Here is a 16994-nt window from a genome sequence, read left to right as displayed (position 1 = left end):
AATTATGCACTTTATGTTGGAAGGCTTACATTTGTAGGACAAATTTGTCACATTTCCCCCATGCCAAATTCTCTTAAACATTTCAAATGTTTAATTGCCAATTATCCCAGAGGATTCTTAAACATAACACAAATGTATTAATTCTGTGGGCTCAATTAACTTTCTCTAGTGTAAGCCTTCTTACCATTGAATATTTAAAAAACGCTCCTAAGGAAAATGTTACTAGTGAGGGGAGGTTAATTCTTGGCCAGAGATTTGGGTCTGGAACAGGAGCTCTGACTTGCTGGTTATGAAAAGATCCACTGGGCCTCTTTAAAATAGTTACCAAAACAAAGTGGCTTCACAGGCTACCAAGTTCTGGTCCCCTGGCCTGCATCCCTGGTAGGGTGCAACATCACCTCACACGTGTACCATTTCCCCAGTGAAATCAGAGGAAGTCTGTGAGGCTACCTGAGTTTCTCACAGCTGGATTGGCGTCAGCTCATCTGTCTATGGCCCAGCTCTATTCTGCGTTCTTTCCTGAGTCTCACTGTTGGGCTTGGCCACAACCTCTGGAGATAGTTAAATGATATGCAGTGTGTTAATGCCTTCGCTTAGCATCTCTTTGCCTCTCTGCTCCTGGCCCGGCTGAAGTCAGAATTATGACCCAGAGATGAACAGGGAGGTCTTGGAGGGTCCTGCAGGGATGGGAGATCAGCGATCTGTAGATTGTCCCTGGGATGGATCAGCTCTCACTATTATGTCAGTGGGATGTGTGGAGGGTGCCACCAGTCTGGAATTGACCAGCTTGGGTGTCAGGGGAGCAGCTGGGCTCAAGTCCTTAACAACCTCAGAGACCCTGCAGCCAATCCAGCTATGAGCAACACACAGGTAGAAAATGAGAAATTCAGATAAACAAAATCAGGAAGGACAAAAGTCACCACTATCCACCCATCAGCATTGCAGTAACCCCATAACACTTTATTTCTTATTCTTCTAAATACATATATCCGGAATATGAAACAAAGAAATACATAAATATATTTAAATAAATATATGGAGAGTTTAATTTGGCATATATATACACACCCCTACATATATGCATACTGTACAATATAACACACAAGAGTACATATATATCAAAAAAAATTATATGATGGCTTTTTTTCCTGGCAATGGTCTCTACCTTTCGCTTCCTATAAATACCTATCTCATTCTTCATATTCAAATTCCTACAGGTGGCCCCAAAACATCCTCCAGAGCTGAATTGTCCAAACCAGTATCTACTCCAGGAACACATATCACGTGTGGTCATGACTCTTAGGTCTGTTTCAACTGTCACAGTCCCCTTGGATGGTCCTGGCAGAACACCGCCCCCTCTGGGTGTGTCTGCAAGGTGGGAGGGCAGTTCAGGGTGGGGACCGCACAGCACACCTCATTTGCATCATATCAGGAGACCTGGAGCTTCTTAGGGATCCAGCAGTAATGAGGTCATGACCCTGGACTAGGGTGGGGACAGGCTGAACTTGCCAGTGCCTGGTTCTCTCTCACCTTCAGGACTAGAAACTCACAATGTGGTGTCACTGTGACACCTGCCACCTACCTAATGCTTTTAACCCTGATTGATAACCTTCGCTGGGATGCTTCCCTTAGGGTTTAGGAAATAGGGTTCTACCACTTCCACTCTTTCCACTGGAGACCATCTTGGTGTTTTCTTCTGTAGAGTTTTCCCTCCTCATTTGGGATAACTCTTCACTCTGAACCCACAGTCAGAGAAAGACAGCAACATTGTATTTCTATTAAAAAGATCTGTGACACTTGTCAAAATAATACATTTATTATCTATGATTGGCAGATATATTGCTGACTTATTCTCTCCATATTTCAAAAGAATTTCAAAATAACAAAAGAATTTTATACACCATACAATTCAGGGTACAGCTGGGCTCAGGGACCACTTCACTTTTCACAGAGTGGGCAGAAACATCTGTCTCTAAAAATATTTTGAGGTAGGTGACTTTCAGCTGTGAGTCCTGGTCCCAGTCTTGAAACCTCAGGAGGTGAAGTCCACCACCTAAGGGGGCGGGAATTCTCTCAGCCATAGGGACGAGGCTCCAGTCAGAGAGGAGGAGAAGGCTTCCCAGAAGGCAATGATAAAGCCTGTTGAGCAGAAACAGAGGAGACAAGGGCAGAGGGGACTGGGGCTGAAACAGAAGGGCCCTGGGGGGAGGGTGAGGAGTCGTCTCCAGTTCCAGCATTTCCCTGTGCTCACCCGGGGGTCCCCACTCAGTGGAACAGGGGCTGCCTTAGAGAAACAGCAGCAGTTAAATCTGATGGAGGAACTCTTCTAGTAGCTTCCAGAACCTGCAGACAGGTTCACCCAAAAGCACCCTCAACTGGACCCAGGAGATCCTAGGATGCCAGGGAGCTATAAGCTCTTGACTAACGAATGAGATGTCCCAGCCAATGGTCGCAGCTCCTGGAAGGACAGTCAGGTTGTTTCACAAGAACAATCCTCAGCTAGAACAGTCGGATGCTCACAATCACACTGGAGTTGGTCAGATAGACTCCGCATTGCTCAGAGCAGAACTCCAAGTCCCACATCCAGTGTTCAAAAGACACAAAGCGGACGCCCTTCTTGAGGTTGGAGAACACATGGCTGACCTGTAGGCAGAGAAAGAGGTAAGTCCCATTGTGCCACAGCCTTGTCCTCAAAACCCGAGGTTGGGGCCTTCTGGCAGGAGGAATTTCCCACAGATGGCTGTGACAGCACCTCCAGTGCCCCCTGTACTTCTACAATCAGACCACTCCTCATCCAGAGGTGGCGTCTAATCCCCACTCCCCTTGAATCTGGGCAGGTTTGCTTGTAACCAAGAGTGTGGTAGACATGATGCTGAGTAACTTTCACCTAGTGACCGCCAAGGCTGGGTCAGAAAGGCAACGCAGCTTCTGCTGGTTTCTCCGGAACCCTCATGGGGGAGCCCTGAGCCCCCAGGAAGCAGTCTGACTGGCCTGAAGCTGCCATGCTGTGAGGAAGCCCAAACTAGGCCACGGACAGAGGTCCCACAGCCAAGCTCTGAGACTAAACCAGGAGATGCTGGCCACCCACCAGCTGCTGTGTGCACACTGCACCCACCCTGACCCCAGCTCCAGCCAGTGTCTAAATGCAACTGTGTGAGAGTTGGAGCCAGAAGCTCCCAGCAGAGCCCCACTCAGAAACCAGGAGAGGTGATAGAATCACTGCTGTTGGTATTAAGCCACTAAACTTGGAGGCAATGTTATGCAGCAATAGTTCATGACAAGCTCCAGCATCCTTTCTCCACTCCCCTGTCAGAGACTCACCTGATGGGAGACACTGTTTCTCCACTTCCGGATGGGGAAAGGTTTAGGAGAGAAGTGATCCAGGACAGCCTGGTTGGCATCTAGAAGTCTAACAATTAGCTGATATATACAGTCAGTGCCTTGTCGGTCTGTCCGCCTGTGGGAGAAGGGAGACCTTGAAGACTAGACTACCGCCCCATCTCTGAGTGTCTGCCTCCTACACCCTAATGGCCCTCCCATGCATGCAAATCCAGAATGGTGCTGTGGTCCTTGCAACTTGCACTATCAGTGTCACTTGGGAGCGTGGCCCCAGTGCCTACTCAATGAATCTGTCTACCCTAAACAAGCTCCCCAGGTGGTCTGCATGCAGTCATTTCAGAAGTGATGTAGGTCCGAGCACTGCTCTTCCCATAGGCTTACCCAAGAGGGCAACGGAAGTCTGGAACTGGATTCTTCCCTGGATGCTGCCTGGTGACCCTTCCCCTTGTCTAATTTTCATCTCTACCTTTTCCCTGTAATAAACTAAATGTATACTAGTTTTCCGTGAATTCTATGTCTTTCTAGTCAGTTACTGCACCTGAGGGTGGTTGCAGGAGCCCCCCACGTTGGCCATTGGAAGGTGGTCTTGGGATTGTGCCCTCCGACTTTGTAGTTGGCTGCAAAATTCTGAAAGATGTTGGTGGCTGGCTCTCTCACCCCAGATTTAATGGGTGTGGAATGTGACCCAGGCTTTGAAATGTTCCCGGATTATATATGGCAAAATTTGGGAATCACTATTACAAAAGACACACCATTGCTCAAAGCAACACAAACATGCTATAATTCTTTGCTAAAAGGATTGAGTTAAAAACAGAAGTTAATTGTAAATACATCTGCTAATGAGATGGGCTTTCAGAGAGAGGAGGTTTATGATGTCTTTCTTGATTGAAAGTGAATCTGGTAAGACCAAAATTTCACATGGTCAATTGGCCTGTGTCACCAGTACTCTTTACAGCCTGTATGCATAGCGAGGGGCTTTATTTCTATAAAACTGGAGGAGGACTGTGACATAGGAATTGGGAAAGCATAACCATATCATTCTTCCAACAAAGACTGCATCAGTAGATGATCAGTTTATAACAGGGAACATAAAACTGGAAAAATTGGAATTTGCCTCCCTTAAAATCATCTGGGTCATGTATCCCTTGGAGGGTCATCAAAGGGCCCCAGTTTCAAGACCATCCCTTCAGACCACAAGCCCTGGAGTCAGACAGCTATGAGCCTAATGCCAGGTCCTGCCAAGCCCTAGCTGTGCCACCAGGGAAGTCGCCTCCCCTTCCTGAGCTTGTCAATTCGAGGTCTTCAAAGACACTTTCCCACAGGATCATGGATCATGAGGGTTTCCTAAAACAGTCACACTTCAAAGCACTGGCTGTGTGTTTGTCATGTAACCCTGTCTTACGAAGACAGGGAAACTGAGGCACGCTGACTTGCCCAGGGCCACAAAGCCAGGGTGTGGACCTGGGAGTTCTGGCTCCAGAATCTGAACGCTTACCCCATGATCCGGTATTGCCCCCTCCTAAAGCCAGGAGCATCCACAGACAAGTCTAAGTTGGGCCCAAGTGCTCTGTATTGGACCCCATCTGACATCTTCCAATGCAGTTCCCTTTAGGGGCTAGGAGAGGGGTTCAGGGAGTGCACTCTGCTAACTCCTAAAGCTCTGATGGTGGTTAAGTCATTTCCTGACCTGCTTTATCCTAAGGAGTTGTTAGGAGGCCTGAAAGGAGTCACCTGTGAAAGGGCAGGGCTCAGCACAAGGGCTTTTTGTCATCACACTCACCAGTCAGAGACACAAATCTCAACCTTGCCACTATCCAGGAGTTCAGGCCACAGACCCTCCTCCTCTAGGTCCAACACTTTCTTGTTGTGACAACACCTAGGAAAGAGGGAGAAAGGTGAGTGAGAACAGGCAAGGACTCAGGACCAGCCTGGCCCCTGGGGAGTAGGGTCATGTACCTGTAGCCGGGCAGGAAGCTCGTGTGGAAAGGGGCCCCAGGCCGGACCTCACTGTTTTCCTCCTCTGGCCAGTCGTCCCCATCGCTCAGCATCTTCCATTTCCAGAAGCCTTCTGTTAAATAAAAAAAAGTTTGTGCCCAAGTTCCTGGCTGGAACACCAGCCCTGGGATAAGTCTCATGGGTTTCCCGGGCCGCCCCGCCCCTCCGCACCCTCCCGGTGGCTGGTTTGAGGGGCTCCTTTCTAAATCTCCTCACTTTTGCTCTTGGGATTTCGGAGGAGATTGCGTCCGATGGGTCCGCGCGCGCAGAAGCGGCCCAGGAGGCAGGCACTGGCGGCGTCGGCGCGCGGCAGGCAGCTGCGGACGACCGGCCACAGGGCGCGGTGGTCCCGGGCCAGGATCTTCAGCCACAGGCCCGGGGCGTCCACCAGGGCGCGCCAGCGCCGGCACACCTGGCGGCAGCGGCCGAGCAGCGTGCGCGGGGGCAGGAGGCTCAGCACCGCCAGGAGCAGCTCCGGGGGCAGCTGGCTCAGGCCCAGCGCCTCCTCGGGTTCGGGCTGCGGCGCCGGCCTGCCCCTGGAGGCAGAGGCACGTATGGGCTCCTCGCCTGGCCCGGGTGCCCCTGCGGGAGAGTCAGTGTCAAGACGTCAGGGACCTGCAGCCTCAGCCAGCCCGGTCCCTGCCACCCGCACCCCACGACTGTCAGCCTCAACCCCGTCAGCTGCCTCCCCATCCTCACCGCCCCCCCACCCCCGCCCGGTCCTCAAGTCCCCAGATTCCCAACCAGTCCTTGCTGGCCGACTAAAGCTCTTTTCACCACGAGCACCACCGCTCCCTGTAGCTAACCCCCTCTGCGGCCTCGTGGACCCCCGAGTCCTACCCTGCATCTCAGCCAGTGCTCCTCGCTGGTGGGCCTCCACGTGGCCTTATGTGTCCAAATTTCTTCTGCTCTTTTTATTCACCCGCCCCTCCTCTTTTAATACCCAGCACTGCCAGGCCCCGCCCCCAACCTCCCTGTGACCCCAAGTCTTGCGGGCCCCTCCCTTCTCACGGTCCTGACCCCTCCTCCCTCGGCCTTGCCCAGACTCACAATCCAATCAGCCCCTCCCTGACCCGCCCTCCTAATTCTCTAGACATCCCCTCATTTGGGGTATTCGGACTGTGGGGTAACTACCCAACAGAATAGGACACGGCAGAAGAGGAAAGGAGCGGTGGCCACTGGGATCTAGAGTTTGTCCTTTCTAAGTCCACATCAGTGGCCCCTTGAAGTGTCCCTAACCCTGCTGTAAGCACCTAACTTGGTGCTGAACAACTGCTGTTATTTTGGTCAGGCTTACAGCGGGAGGCCTCATACCCATTAGCTCCTGCAAAAATTCCCGTCACCTTTAAGGGACAGACATCACTATCCCTGAGATCATTTCACAGGAGAAAACAGGCTCCAGCAGGAACCAAATGCGTTTCTATTTGATTCTCTGATTGAGTGCTCTGACCAGTGATAACCCCAGCCAGCCTTCAGCGAGCATTTATTCTACCAGTGAGGGTAGCAACATCCTGTAGTAGATAATGGTATGTGCCCACTTCACAGGTGAGAAAACTCAGACCAAGTGACCTACCCAAGGTCACAAGGCTAGTAGGTGACAGAGCTGGGTTTCAACCTAGCCAGGCTGGGTCTAGAATCCTGCTTTGAACCTCTATATCACCTCTATCCAATAAAAATAAAATAGCAACCTACCTACGTAATTTTGAGTATCAGGATGTAAAACCAGACATGGATTCCTGCCCACATGGAACTTACCTTCCTTCTAGGGGGAGAGACATGATGAACAGGAGGCAGAGTTAGCCAATTACATGCTGTTGCGGAAATCATTAAAAATAAAATCTGCCAACACCCTCTCCTTGAAATCCTCTCCACAAATGTAGAAAAGATTGAAACAGTTTTATTACTGAAAAAGTGTTAAATCTGATTGTAATTCACACGGACCATGATGAGCAATAGACGTGACGTGTAAATTACGTGGTGTGTTGGAGCATGATCAGTGCTGCGGGAAGTAGAGCAGAGAAGGGAATGGGGGATAAGCAGTCTGAGTGGGGAGACCCTGAATTCTGAGAGATGGATTGACTATTACATGGGCCTAATTTCTTTTTAATACATAGATTTTCAAGAAAATGTTGACTATTGAGGTTTTCAAACAGATCCCAAAGTGGAACAGAGTAAGAGCACTGGCTCCAACAGTTCACTCTGGACCAGTCTGCCTTCATGTCTACTCCCCACTACTTGCTCGCCCAGGGAATTTGAAACATATCTTAGAAATCACACCGTTCTGTCCATTAGCAATACTTTATTTTTAATGTAATGTGTAAGCTGTGGGAATCTTTTTGATAATGAGATCATGAAAATTGATTACGATCCAATCATGAGTTCAAAAAGCGATTTTAAAAAAAAGTTAAAGACTTTAAGTAGGATAAAGGGGCAGATACAGACTAGCCAGTTTTCTGTTCTATTCTTCAATTTCCTCAGAGACAATCTCTGTTAATTCTCAGAATTACATCCCAAGCTGTACTCTGATTAAAAAGAAAAAGAAATACAGGTGGAGGGGGAGGGTATAGCTCAAGTGGTAGAACGCATGCTTAGCGTGCCAGAGGTTGGGTTCAATCCCCAGTACCTCCTCTAGAAACAAGTAAGTAAACCTAATTACCTCCCCCTCCAAAAAACAAACAAACAAACAAATACATTTGGGTTTCAAAAGTCCATACCACCTAGAAGATAATGGTTAGAGAGTAATGGTTCCCAGAAAAGGAGGATGTACAAAGCACCCCAGGGGCATTTGGGGAAAGTTGTGGGTGCATTTTGGTGTCACAGTAATGGGATGCTATTTGGAAGCTGTGCCCAGGGCAGGGCCACCCCAGGGAGAACAAGCCTGGATTCCTCCTCCTAGTCAAAGTTCCGTGTGTTTCCATGTAGCAGGGAAGGCTGTATATCTGAGTCTAGAACCCAATTCCAGCTTGCATGTAAATGTAAAGTGTGTTAATAGACACGGATGCTCCAGGAATGCAGCTACTGGGTCAATCGGAAGATTGTCCTTGACTTTGTTGGCTCTTTGCTGCTTGTGCTGCAAGTGAGAAAACCCACAGAATCTCTTCATCACTCGGTGCCCACTGTGGGTCTTATGAAGCTTTAGGGATCCACAGAGAGGTCCAAACATCTTGGAGGGGGGTCTATCAAATTCCCAGGGAAGATTTAAAAATCCAAACTCTGAATCAGGTCTGCATTTTGTAGCAAATTCGCAAGGGATGCTGATCTCTGCCCTCTGTGGACTGCACTTTGAGTAGCTGAATCTTATTAAGATCAAGCCCGAGCATCATTTGCATTTTCAAATGCATATTCTTTTAATTATAAATTTCTCTCTTTTATTTCACCTCTATACTATACATATGTGTTGGGGGCATTTTATTAACATTTAAATAATTCTCATTGGTGGTAGGTTTCATGATCTAATATTTCATTTCAAAATGGTAAAGGCTCCATGAGAATTAATTACTATATATATTTTTGAGGGGGTTGGCTCTGACAGAGTGAGGCAACAAGGATGGCCACAGATGTGTTGTGTGGATGCAGGTGCATCTCTCTGCCAGAGATGTAGTTGGGAAATTGGGGGGAGATCCTAGTCCAGTTGGCAGAAAGAAAATTCATGAACCTTGGAGCACTGGAAGGCATCCGGCACAAATAATTGCAGGGATGTAGCTGGAGCCTCCTCCTTGTGGATCGGATTCCACTGTGTGGGGAGACTGCTGCCCTCCTCAAACTTCATTTTCTCATTTTGTAAAATGGGATGGGAGCAAGGCCCAAGTCAAGAGGGAGTTGAGAGGAGCTGATGAAATAGTGCTCCTAAAAGAATCAGCAAAGTGCCTGAACTGGGACACGGCACTGTTATTACTGTTACTGCCATTATCATCATGTTTCCTGGGTGGAAGGGCTCAGGAAAGGTTGTCCATCATCCACCAGGAATCTCCGTAGCCTTCATCCTCTGCATCTCATGCCAGAGACAGAGTCCCCAGCAGAAACTGACTTCCCTAGGGCAATGACAATCGCATCCCCACTGACCCCAGCCCCTCCAGAGGCGGCACAGTGCCGGCGTTCATCTGATCTGGAGTCAGACCCGCCCAGCACTGCCCTTCCTGAGCTGGGCAAGTCATATGTCTTCTATCAGAAGCTCAATTTCTTCCTGAATTAAATGTGGATCATCACCTTTGTTCCCAGAGGTGGACATTTCCTGACATGGCCCATAACTGCATCAGTTATGCTAGCCTGGAAGTTAGCCCGGGAGCCCCAGGGCTAATTCTTGCTTAATTTGTTTGCATTGCTCAGACCCAGCTGCCCCAGAGCTCACCTGACGGCCAACGCGGAGGTGTCAGTGGAGGTGGCTGGGTTACCAAACTGTCCTGGGTCCTCCTGATGTCGCTGAGCCCTGGGGGTGGGGCGGGTGGGTGTGCAGTGCCTAGGTTCCACCAGACGTGGGAACTGGGGCCCTAGCTGTCTGGGGAGGCTATCACCTGGAGAAGGCAGGCTTTCCCAGGGCTGGGACAACTGTTGGTGGCAGAATGCTTTGGAGCTTACAAACTCACAAGTAGTGGGGTTGCATTGGTGGCAGGAGATGTGTCTATGGGCAGTTGGTGCTCCCAGAGTGAGCCAGGGACCAGGAAGGGGTCCCAGCCCCAGGTCCTGGCTCCTGGAATGAGTGTCTCAGCCTGGCTCTGCTCAGGCAGGAGGTCCTCAGGAAGCTGGAGATCAAATGGGAGTGGGACGGGAAGGGCTGGGGAGGAAGAGGGTGGATACACAGAAGATGTAGAGTGAGCGAGACAGGTAGTGATGGTAGGTATTGGGGTCACTAAGGCAGGATGGATTGCTGAGGAGGGGGCAGAGGGCTCTCCAGGTAGGATGGAATTCTTGGGGTAATGGGATGGAGCTGGGGGATTGGGGTCACCAAGACGGAAATGGAATGATGGAGGATGGAGATGCTGAGGTCTCTGAGGGCAGGGTGGAATACTGGGAATGCCATCGTCAAAGGCAACTTCCCACAGTGAGCTCCCCCGACCCCATTCCCAAACCTCCTGCACTGAGCACTCCATCGCTCAGCTTCCTCATCTGTGCTATGGGGCCGGTGATCACAGTGGCCACCACATGTAGGAATGTCATCAGGCTCCCATGAGTTAATCTATGCAAAGTACTTAGCACCCAGTGAGGCTCAGAGGGCACCTGCCTGTTGGTACTGATGATGTTTTTTGTTTTCTCTGCAGCATCTGGAAAACCATCCGTGTGAAGGCCTCCCTGCCATCCTGCCTCCCTCCCTGTCAGGCTGCTGGATCCCCCTCCAACCCCCATCCTCCCAGCCCCACCTGCTGTCCCTCAAGGAAAATGATCCACTCTGGAACCTTCCCCTTCCCCTCTCTGCTCTCCACCATTGCCGGACCACGCTCTCCCTTCCTCTCTGCTGGTCCTGCTGCCGCCCACTCCTCTTTTCCTCCCTGGGAGTCCAGGGGAACTCAGAGTTTCCCAGTGAAGCCCCCAAGCAAGACGGCCTGTCCTACCCAGGTATGTATCTTCCACCCTCCCTGGGCTTTTCCCAGCAATTCAGTTCAGTCACCTGGGGGCTCAGGAACCCCACACGAATGGCTGTGGGACCCTAATAGTGGCTTGTTCTTCCTGAGCCTCAGGTGTCCGCCTCTGTTAAACGGGGATTATTAGCAGTGGTGAATGTGGCTGTGTGGGAAATGACTCTGGTACCCAGCCTATAGTTAGCGCTCTCCTGAGGGGGCTGCTGTTGTCCTCACTTGTTCTGTGATTGCTCCTTGTGTTCCCACAAAGTTGCCTCCTGGTCCTCAATCTTGGGGTGCTGGTGCATGGAGGTAGTAAGACCTTGGACTCTGGACCCCCTGCACCCAGACTTCCTGGGTTTTAATTCCAAGTTTGCAGCTTACCTGCTGTGTGACCTTGGGCAAATGACTAAACCTCTCTGGCCTCAGCCTCCTCATCTGGTCAAAAGGGTCATATTAGTGAGACCTGTGAGGCGTCAATAAGATATCTGTGAAGTGGCAAAACGGAAATGTACTAAATGTTTCAGCAGGGGTGAGGGGAGCTCTATATGTTATACCTACAACTTTTCTTTAAGTTTCAGATTATGTCAAAATAAAAATAATATATGGAATAGAAGAGGACTTATGGGAATATGGGTAAAAGCCTAGCTACAAGTTGATAGCTGCTTCTTGGTAATAGATACATGGAGGTTACAATACTCTGCATTTGTGTATGTCTAGAATTTTCCATAACAAAATAAAATACCCTGTCAGGCAAGATGCCTTCTAAATGTGGTTATTTCTGGAAAGGAAGGGAGATTGCATTGGCATATGCTTCATATTTGTCTATAGCATTGTATTTCTACAAACATACATGTAAAAAATGAGAAACTCAGATAAGCAAAATCAGGAAGTACAAAAATCACCACTATCCACCGATCAGTTTTGCAATAACCCTGTAACCCTTTAGTTCATATTCTTATTTTTCTGAATACATATATCAAGAAGGTAATTGAGAATATGAAGGATATATATAAAAATATATATTGATTGGTCATATATATATATACAACCACCTACATATATGCACAATATAACAATATAACACACAGGAATACATATGTGTCAAAATTAACTTATGTGGTGGCTTTTCTCTCAGGCAATGGTCCCCACATTTTGTTTCCTGTAAATGTCTTTCATCACATACTCCTCATATCCAAATTCCTCCAGTTGGCCCAAAAATAATCCTTCAGAGTTGAATTGTCCAAACCAGTATCTACTCCAGGACCACACAGATGTGGTCAAGACTTTTAAATCTGTTTCAACTGTCACAGTCCCTTTTGGATGATCCTGGCAGAGAATCTCCCCCTCAGGGTGCGTCTGCAAGGTAAGGGGTGCAGTTCAGGGTGGGGACCTCACAGCACACCTCATTTGCATCATATTAGGAGACCTGGAGCTTCTTAGGGATCCAGCAGCAGTGAGGTCATGGCCCCTGGGCTGGGGTGGGGACAGCCTGTTAGTGCCTGATTCTCTCTCACCTTCAGGACTAGAAACTCACAATGTGGTGTCGCTGTGACACTGTACCCACACCTGCCACCTACCTAATGCTTTTAACCCTGATTGATAACCTTTGCTGAGATGCTTTCCTTAGGGGTTGGGAAATAGGGGTCTAACTCTTCCACTCTTTCCACTGGAGAACATCTTCTATTGGTGTTTTCTTTTGTAGAGTTTCCCCTCTTCAACTGGGACACTCCTTACTCTGAACCAAGTATTCATCAAGGCAGTAACATTGTGTGTCTATTAAAAAGATCTGAATCTTTAAGCAAAATAACAATACATTTATTGCCTATGGTTGGCAGATATAGTGCTGACTTATTCTCTCCATATTTCAAAAGAATTTCAAAATAACAAAAGAATTTTATACACCATACAATTCAGGGTACAGCTGGGCTCAGGGACCACTTCACTTTTCACAGAGTGGGCAGAAACATCTGTCTCTAAAAATATTTTGAGGTAGGTGACTTTCAGCTGTGAGTCCTGGTCCCGGTCTTGAAACCTCAGGAGGTTAAGTTCATCATCTAAGGGGGCGGGAATTCTCTCAGCCATAGGGACGAGGCTCCAGTCAGAGAGGAGGAGAAGGCTTCCCAGAAGGCAATGATAAAGCCTGTTGAGCAGAAACAGAGGAGACAAGGGCAGAGGGGACTGGGGCTGAAACAGAAGGGCCTTGGGGGGAGGGGGAGGAGTCGTCTCCAGTTCCAGCATTTCCCTGTGCTCACCCGGGGGTCCCCACTCAGTGGAACAGGGGCTGCCTTAGAGAAACAGCAGCAGTTAAATCTGATGGAGGAACTCTTCTAGTAGCTTCCAGAACCTGCAGACAGGTTCACCCAAAAGCACCCTCAACTGGACCCAGGAGATCCTAGGATGCCAGGGAGCTATAAGCTCTTGACTAACGAATGAGATGTCCCAGCCAATGGTCGCAGCTCCTGGAAGGACAGTCAGGTTGTTTCACAAGAACAATCCTCAGCTAGAACAGTCGGATGCTCACAATCACACTGGAGTTGGTCAGATAGACTCCGCATTGCTCAGAGCAGAACTCCAAGTCCCACATCCAGTGTTCAAAAGACACAAAGCGGACGCCCTTCTTGAGGTTGGAGAACACATGGCTGACCTGTAGGCAGAGAAAGAGGTAAGTCCCATTGTGCCACAGCCTTGTCCTCAAAAGCTGAGGTTGGGGCCTTCTGGCAGGTGGAATTTTCCACAGATGGCTGCAATAGCACCTCCAGTGCCCCCTGTACTTCTACAATCAGACCACTCCTCATCCAGAGGTGGCGTCTAATCCCCACTCCCCTTGAATCTGGGCGGGTTTGCTTGTAACCAAGAGTGTGGTAGACATGATGCTGAGTAACTTTCACCTAGTGGCCTCCAAGGCTGGGTCAGAAAGGCAACGCAGCTTCTGCTGGTTTCTCCGGAACCCTCATGGGGGAGCCCTGAGCCCCCAGGAAGCAGTCTGACTGGCCTGAAGCTGCCATGCTGTGAGGAAGCCCAAACTAGGCCACGGACAGAGGTCCCACAGCCAAGCTCTGAGACTAAACCAGGAGATGCTGGCCACCCACCAGCTGCTGTGTGCACACTGCACCCACCCTGACCCCAGCTCCAGCCAGTGTCTAAATGCAACTGTGTGAGAGTTGGAGCCAGAAGCTCCCAGCAGAGCCCCACTCAGAAACCAGGAGAGGTGATAGAATCACTGCTGTTGGTATTAAGCCACTAAACTTGGAGGCAATGTTATGCAGCAATAGTTCATGACAAGCTCCAGCATCCTTTCTCCACTCCCCTGTCAGAGACTCACCTCAAAGAAGGAAGTGTGTCTCCCATTCCAGATGGGAAAAAGCATAGTAGAAAATTGATCCAGAATGGCCTGGTTGGCATCTAGAAGTTGGATACTTAGATCATAGGTACAGCTATTGCCCCATCGTCGACCTATCAGCCTGCGGGAGAAGGGAGACCTTGAAGGCTGGACCTGCTGCCCCATCTCTTTGGATGTTTGCCTCCTCCACCTGATTGGCCTCCCCATGTATACAAATCCAAAATGATACTGTGGTCCCCAGACTAGCGACATCAGTGTCATTTGGGAGCTTGGCTCCACTGCATACAAAATGAATCTGCATTAAACAAGCTTCCCTGCTGGTCTGCAGGTACAGTCTCTTCAAAAGTGATGACCTAGAGCAGTGCTCTTCATGGGACCTCCTCCCATATTACTTCTCTTTCTATGTTTCAGTGGTGGCAAATGATGTCACTTCCAACAAGTCCAATGTTGATGTTTCAAGATACATTTTTCTTATCAGTCCTCTAAAAGCATCCAGGGGAATCTAAATTGGTGATGGGATACCCAGCAACATTCAAAGAATATTCATTCAAGAACATTCAAAGAAACACCCAGTCAACATTCATCAATGGTAAATGGATAAATTATAGAATATTCACATAATGAAATATTATACAGCCATGAAAGTAAATTAACTACAGCAACAATTATGGATAAATTTACAAACATGTTATTGGGTAAAACAAGCCAGATACAAACTATCTACTGTACGGCTCCGTATATATTAAGGAAAATGGACAAAACTCATCTATGGTAACAGAATTCAGATAGTCCTAGCCTTGGGTCCGTAGTGATGGGGAAAGGACATGATGGATGCTGAGGGCGGGCTTTGTGGACACATACTGTTCTGGATGTAACATACGTAATGGGCTGCAAATACACAAACAAATATCTTCTTTTACAGAGACTTCATATCACTCCACTTCTTAGTATTGGACGTCCACTCTACTTCTCACACAGGACTTTGTCCTAATGTAATAGTTTACTCATATTCTGCCTTGACTTCAGTTTTCTCTGCCAACAACACCACACACACAAAAAAATTTTCCCGAGACCATAAAACTCAAATGTTAAAACTTTTGGATTGAATTATAACCTACTAGTGGTTCCCAGAGATTGCTGCAGATTGGAATAATCAGGAATCTTGAAAATATTTAGGAAAGGATTTAGCCTTGTCCAAAGGTATGGTCTTTGTCCTCCTCGCTTCTTGAAGGTAATCTCTGGACCCTTGGAATGTTTTGCTGACAGGAGTATCTTTGCCTGGGGACTTTGGGTCATACTGAGGAGCATGCCAATGTGATTTGGTGGCGGCTGGCTACACTGACACAGATGATCTTACAATAGGGGCTAGCTACTCCAGGAAGACCAGTATGACTTGCTTCCCAGTGACCTTCCCCTTGGATAATTTTCATCTACCTTTTCCCTGTAATAAACTACATGTATACTAGTTTTCCGTGAGTTCTATGTCTTTCTAGTCAATTACTGCGCCTGAGGGTGGTTGCAGGAGCCCCCCACGTTGGCCATTGGAAGGTGGTCTTGGGATTGTGCCCTCCGACTTTGTAGTTGGCTGCAAAATTCTGAAAGATGTTGGTGGCTGGCTCTCTCACCCCAGATTTAATGGGTGTGGAATGTGACCCAGGCATTGGGAGTTTTAAATGGCCCTGGGTGATATATGGTAAAATTTGGGAATCACTATTACAAAAGACACACCATTGCTCAAAGCAACACAAACATGCTATAATTCTTTGCTAAAAGGATTGAGTTAAAAACAGAAGTTAATTGTAAATACATCTGCTAATGAGATGGGCTTTCAGAGAGAGGAGGTTTATGAAGTCTTGATTGAAAGTGAATCTGGTAAGACCAAAATTTCACATGGTCAATTGGCCTGTGTCACCAGTACTCTTTACAGCCTGTATGCAATAGCGAGGGGCTTTATTTCTATAAAACTGGAGGAGGACTGTGACATAGGAATTGGGAAAGCATAACCATATCATTCTTCCAACAAAGACTGCATCGGTAGATGATCAGTTTATAACAGGGAACATAAAACTGTGGAAAAATTGGAATTTGCCTCCCTTAAAATCATCTGGGTCATGTATCCCTTGGAGGGTCATCAAAGGGCCCCAGTTTCAAGACCATCCCTTCAGACCACAAGCCCTGGAGTCAGACAGCTATGAGCCTAATGCCAGGTCCTGCCAAGCCCTAGCTGTGCCACCAGGGAAAGTCGCCTCGCCTTCCTGAGCTTGACAATTCGAGGTCTTCAAAGACACTTTCCCACAGGATCATGGATCATGAGGGTTTCCTAAAACAGTCACACTTCAAAGCACTGGCTGTGTGCTTGTCATGTAAATCTGTCTTACGAAGACAGGGAAACTGAGGCACACTGACTTGCCCAGGACCACAAAGCTGCAAAGCTGGGGTGTGAACCTGGGAGTTCTGGCTCCAGAATCTGAATGCTTACCCCATGATCCGGTATTGCCTCCTCCTAAAGCAGGGAGCATCCACAGACAAGTCTAAGTTAGGCCCAAGTGCTCTGCATTGGACCCCCTCTGACATCTTCCAATGCAGTTCCCTCTGGGGGCTAGGAGAGGGGTTCAGGGAGTGCACTCTGCTAATTCCTAAAGCTCTGATGGTGGTTAAGTCATTTCCTGACCTGCTTTATCCTAAGGGGTTGTTAGGAGGCCTGAAAGGAGTCACCTGTGAAAGGGCAGGGCTCAGCACAAGGGCTGTTTTTGTCATCACACTCA

General features: G+C 48.4%; 1 protein-coding gene and 1 long non-coding RNA gene across 2 annotated transcripts; both read right to left on the bottom strand.

Annotated features, from left to right (window-relative positions):
* Nucleotides 1-937: 937 nt before the first annotated feature.
* LOC140698080 (uncharacterized) lies at nt 938-13531 on the bottom strand. Its single transcript, XR_012075520.1, has 2 exons — nt 12445-13531; nt 938-1571 (listed from the first exon to the last, which is right to left on the bottom strand). It is a non-coding gene; the product is annotated as an uncharacterized lncRNA (long non-coding RNA).
* On the bottom strand, nt 1604-6247 carry LOC140698079 (F-box only protein 27-like). Its single transcript, XM_072967113.1, has 6 exons — nt 6175-6247; nt 5551-5916; nt 5296-5407; nt 5120-5215; nt 3322-3457; nt 1604-2643 (listed from the first exon to the last, which is right to left on the bottom strand). Exons 1-6 carry the CDS (start codon nt 6179-6181, stop codon nt 2500-2502), a joined length of 861 nt encoding a protein of 286 aa, XP_072823214.1. The 5' UTR covers nt 6182-6247; the 3' UTR covers nt 1604-2499.
* Nucleotides 13532-16994: the final 3463 nt, after the last annotated feature.

Source organism: Vicugna pacos, chromosome 9 (genome assembly GCF_048564905.1).
Source record: "Vicugna pacos chromosome 9, VicPac4, whole genome shotgun sequence".
Taxonomy (NCBI): Eukaryota; Metazoa; Chordata; class Mammalia; order Artiodactyla; family Camelidae; genus Vicugna; species Vicugna pacos.
The sequence above is the reverse complement of the archived record's forward strand: the minus strand, read 5'-3'. Positions and strand labels throughout refer to the sequence as shown.

Coding starts and splice junctions, on each gene's coding strand:
- LOC140698079 (XM_072967113.1), bottom strand. Junction 5,408..5,550: donor CCGAAATCCCAAGAGCAAAA/GTGAGGAGATTT, acceptor TTTATTTAACAG/AAGGCTTCTGGAAATGGAAG. Junction 5,216..5,295: donor AGCTTCCTGCCCGGCTACAG/GTACATGACCCT, acceptor CCTCTTTCCTAG/GTGTTGTCACAACAAGAAAG.